This window comes from Gadus macrocephalus, chromosome 12 (assembly GCF_031168955.1).
Source record: "Gadus macrocephalus chromosome 12, ASM3116895v1".
Classification (NCBI taxonomy): Eukaryota; Metazoa; Chordata; class Actinopteri; order Gadiformes; family Gadidae; genus Gadus; species Gadus macrocephalus.
The window spans coordinates 25976106-25981105 of record NC_082393.1 but is presented as its reverse complement, the minus strand read 5'-3'; the positions used below and the strand labels follow the sequence as shown (position 1 = coordinate 25981105).

General features: G+C 45.9%; 1 protein-coding gene across 1 annotated transcript in view; it reads left to right on the top strand.

Moving 5' to 3' along the window:
* The window catches only part of cntnap3 (contactin associated protein family member 3), a 51711-nt gene that overhangs the window by 13724 nt on the left and 32987 nt on the right, over positions 1–5000 (top strand). Inside the window, exons 3-5 of the mRNA XM_060066309.1 lie at positions 277–470; positions 4254–4401; positions 4514–4556. Of these exons, the coding sequence (XP_059922292.1) occupies positions 277–470; positions 4254–4401; positions 4514–4556 (385 nt within the window). The remainder of the gene's footprint in view (positions 1–276; positions 471–4253; positions 4402–4513; positions 4557–5000) is intronic.

Here is a 5000-nt window from a genome sequence, read left to right as displayed (position 1 = left end):
GATAATTAATTATCGATATAGAATAACGTGCATCTTAAGTAAACAAAAAAACAAACAAGATATTTTCCTGTGGGAGATTTCGGTTTGTTTACATAAACATATGTACCACCTGTGTTTGTACACTGGATCATAAAGCTCATTATTATCTCATTGAGGAAATTACCTCAGGAAGCCTCAGAATGTTTTTGACTCTTGTCTTTCTCTTGTCTTTCTCCTCTCTCTCTCTCTCTCTCTCTCTCTCTCTCTCTCTCTCTCTCTCTCTCTCTCTCTCACCAGGCGCTGGTGGCTGGTCCCCTTTGACCTCTGACCGGTACCAGTGGTTGGAGGTTGACCTGGGAAGGCGGACCCAAATCACAGCTGTTGCTACGCAGGGCCGCTACGGGAGCTCTGATTGGCTGACGTCCTACCTGCTCATGTTCAGCGACACCGGCCACAACTGGAGGCAGTACAGACAGGAGGACAGTGTAGGGGTGAGTCTGAGGAGCTCCACCCACCAGTGGTGGGAAAGATAATCGATTTTTCAATGCATCGCGATTCTCGCCAGAACGATTCTGTCTCGATGCAGATAAATTAACAGAATGTTGCGTGCTGCAACATTGTGTTCGCCTTAGAGGGATAATTTTGGTAATTTTAAAATTATTGAGTTTATCCTCAGTGTGTATTGGCCAATCTGATTTGTCTTGACACGATTGCGATTCAGCCTACGCATAGCATGCGCGCAAACTCACAGCCAGACACAAGAACTCCTTCTAATTCAAGAGCAGCTTTTCCTTTAATGACATAGAAAATAAAGATTAGAAAGAAAATAAAACTGAAACCTATTTTTTGCATGCTTCCATATTGTGTTATAATGCAAGCTGCATTGATTATTGCATTGTTCATAGAAAGTCATATTTGTGACAAAAGCTTTCTCTCTTATGAAATATTAGATAAGATAAGTCATCTGTTGATGTCTTTAATGATCATCACCAAAGTAGGAAGTGATTAGCAAACTCTGAGTAGCAAACCCAGATGTATATGCATATTTTTGAAAATCACGCATGGAAATGTACATAAAAGAAATTGTTGCATCGAGATGCATCGAGTTGCATTGATAATCGCTTCAGAATCGAATCGTTGACCTCATAATCGGAATCGAATCGAATCGAATCGTGAGGTGCCAAGAGATTCCCGCCCCTACTACTCACCACTGGTGCACTCCTGGTAACTCACTTCTGACGATGCACTGATGAACGCTCAAAGAAAGAACCTAAACACACTTCAAAGGTCATTTGTGGGCGAGATTCCGTTACGTTTTTTTGTGTAAAAACAATCTAATGCCTATTCTATATTGTAAATGCAAAGTGCTCGTATAGTGATCCAGCATGATAGGTGTATTCAGAGCAGGTGTAAGATTGTGAGCAAGTGTGGAAGCTGAGAGCAAATGCTTCCTGCTACACAGCCTGGCTCTGGGGAGACACTCCTCGACACGAGTCATTGTTCTGGCAGACAGTGTGAACCCCTCCTTTTTTAATGGACTGGGTTATGGCTTGCCAGAGCTTAAACAGCATTTTGATTTGACACTCAATTTGAACCATGATGAATCCTGATCGCCTTTCAGAGTGGATCCAAGGTGAACGCAAGCTAATAAAGAGATGGATTCAATTATTCTTTCCTTCCTTCTTTCTCCTTCCCATATTCTTCGCTGTCGTCTTCTTCATCTTCATCTTCTTCCTCTTCTTCTTCTTCTTCTTCTTCTTCTTCTTCTTCTTCTTCTTCTTCTTCTTCTTCTTCTTCTGCCCATTCTCTCTTTATCCCTGTTGTTCCTCTTTCAAAGCCCTTCCATTCTCACTTTTTTTTTTTTCCATCTTTCTCTTCGTCATTTGCGCTGACTGAAGGCCTGTCAAGGGCTAGTCACATTTCAGAAAGGCACCCTCCAAGAAAATTAGACGTTACCCTCTCCCTCCCCTCTCTCTCTCCCCGGCTCTCTCTCTCTCTCTCTCTCTCTCTCTCTCTCTCTCTCTCTCTCTCTCTCTCTCTCTCTCCCTCCCCCCTCTCTCTCCCCTGCTCTCCCTCCCTCTCCCCTCAATCTGAGGAATGGGCAAACTGAGTCATTTCGCGTCCGCGCGGCTCTGCTCCTTCAAAGCGATGACAGTGCTGAGGCGGCGGTTATGCCGCGTCGCCCGACGCCATTTCCATTTGCACGGTCATATTGGCCATTTTTTGTCACACACACACACACACACACACACACACACACACACACACACACCCACAGAGAGATAACCTGTCAAGTCTTTTTTTTGACTATGTGCAGACGCCAAGCATGTGTGCATGCAGGTTACACACAGGCTTCCATGCACACGTACGTGCAAACACACACAAACACACACACACACTCACCCACTCTGGGATGTCACAGGGAGCTGATTGTGGCATTGTAAATGGTGAGCCTTCTCTTTAAGTGCCTTATTGTCTTACAACCCCCCAACACACACGCACGCACACACGCACACACGCACACACACACACAAAGACACACACACACACACACGCACGCACGCACACACCTACAAATACACACAAACAGTCATTCACACGTCCTACAAATGAGTCATGTAAAGAGAGGCTGGGGATGGAGACAGAAAAGACGTCTTGATTATGGACCACGGAGACCTACTGGCGCGCTGTCTCACAGAGACCAAGAGGGAGCCATAGAGGGGGAGGACACAGCAGTAATGAGTGATTGTGTTGACTCTGACCATGGGAGGCTCTTCAAGGCGAAAATCCAGGAGATGCTAAAAGTAAAATGTGTCCTTGGAAATACTGAGGTTGAAGAGAGCTTCTCACAGCACGCGGGCTGTTTACTCCAACATGGTCACACACACGCGCGGACGCATGCACACGCACGCACGCACGCAGGCACGCACGCAGGCACGCATGTAGAGATATGTGCCTGTTGTTCATGATTGGGACAAAACTATATTCTTTGTTCATGCGCTGTAAAAATGACAGATTCCTTTGAGATCGTATCCGAGGCTGAAGTCTTGTATTCCCTGTCCTGGTTCTCGCAGCCGGCAGTTAGACACAGGGAGGCTTTGAAAGAAACCAATCGATGAGTGCTTTGATGCGTGGATGGCTGATAGATAGATCAACAGATACTTTGATGAAGGGAATAATGTATGGTGAGACGGCAGAGTGGATGGAAAGATGATTAAATACATGATGTATACATTATATAGCATGGTGTATAGCCAGATGAAATGCTCTGTGGGTGAGTTGCTTTAAGTGCTTGCATTGCTCTGTTGGGACAGGCTCAAGGATCATCTATATGTGGATGATATATGTGTAATTTATGAGAGCTATATTTAATGTGCCATTTTATTTGATTACATTTTTCAAAGTAATTGCTAATGTATCTTTCAGAATCATGTGAAACATTACTTTTCTTTTACTAGTCTTTTTTTGTTAACTTATTTTCCTCACATACCCTAAATCTATTGTAAATCTCTTGAGATAAATACAGTTCTATCTGACCTCATCGTATCTTAATTGATTCATAGATGGGGTGATAATGGAAGGATGTTGGGCCTTGGTGGTAGTGGTTAGCTTCAGCCCCGAGCTGTACCCCTCCAGGCTGTAAACCCCGAGCTGTACCCCTCCAGGCGGTAACCCCAGAGCTGTACCCCTCCAGGCTGTAAACCCCGAGCTGTACCCCTCCAGGCTGTAAACCCAGAGCTGTACCCCTCCGGGCTGTAACCCCAGAGCTGTACCCCTCCAGGCTGTAAACCCCGAGCTGTACCCCTCCAGGCTGTAACCCCAGAGCTGTACCCCTCCAGGCTGTAAACCCAGAGCTGTACCCCTGCAGGCTGTAAACCCAGAGCTGTACCCCTCCAGGCTGTAAACCCCGAGCTGTACCCCTCCAGGCTGTAACCCCCGAGCTGTACCCCTCCGGGCGGTAAGCCCAGAGCTGTACCCCTCCAGGCTGTAAACCCAGAGCTGTACCCCTCCAGGCTGTAACCCCAGAGCTGTACCCCTCCAGGCTGTAAACCCCGAGCTGTACCCCTCCAGGCTGTAAACCCAGAGCTGTACCCCTCCAGGCAGTAAACCCAGAGCTGTACCCCTCCAGGCAGTAAACCCCGAGCTGTACCCCTCCAGGCTGTAACCCCAGAGCTGTACCCCTGCAGGCTGTAAACCCAGAGCTGTACCCCTCCAGGCTTTAAACCCAGAGTTGTACCCCTCCAAGCTGTAAACCCAGAGCTGTTCCCCTGCAGGCCTTCCCCGGGAACAGTAACGCAGACAGCATGGTCCAGCACAAGCTGCAGCACACGGTGGTGGCTCACTACGTCCGCCTGGGGCCGGCCGACTGGAACCCCAGCGGGCGGATCGGACTCAGGCTGGAGATGTACGGATGTCCTTACAGTGAGTCTGCCTTTAATCCCGAGCCATTCACTCATAAACATGAGGTCCACATAAACTGAGGAATACGTTCCTGTGGACCTTTAACACATTCCTGTGGGAACGTGTTCCTCAGTTAAAGGTCCACACGAACCACAGGAACGTATTAAAGAGCCAAAGTAAAATATGGCTCAGTTTATTCATATATAAAGTCCCACAGGTTTGTATGCCTCAGTTCTTTCATATATGAAGGTCCAAAGGAATGTAGACCTTTCATTCATTTTTTTACTTTCCTTACTGCACTTGTTAACTGATTTGAATAAAATGTAATTAAAAGATTTGAGGATCGTATTTCACAAAAGCTTGATTGATTACCAAAAGATTCAAAGAGATGCCTCGCATTAATTATTCACCAAGCAGAAGGCCATTACCAAAATTATTCTACAAAAAAGGATATTTTACAATGTGAAAGAATACAATTACACTGATTAAAACTACAATTTTAATCATAATAATACAGAACTTATAAAGCTGCAGCATTTATCTGATCTCAGTCATTTGTTGTGCACATTGAATGCAAATAACGAGGTCTGCTTTTAAAAGTTTGCGCCAGTCTGTGGTGT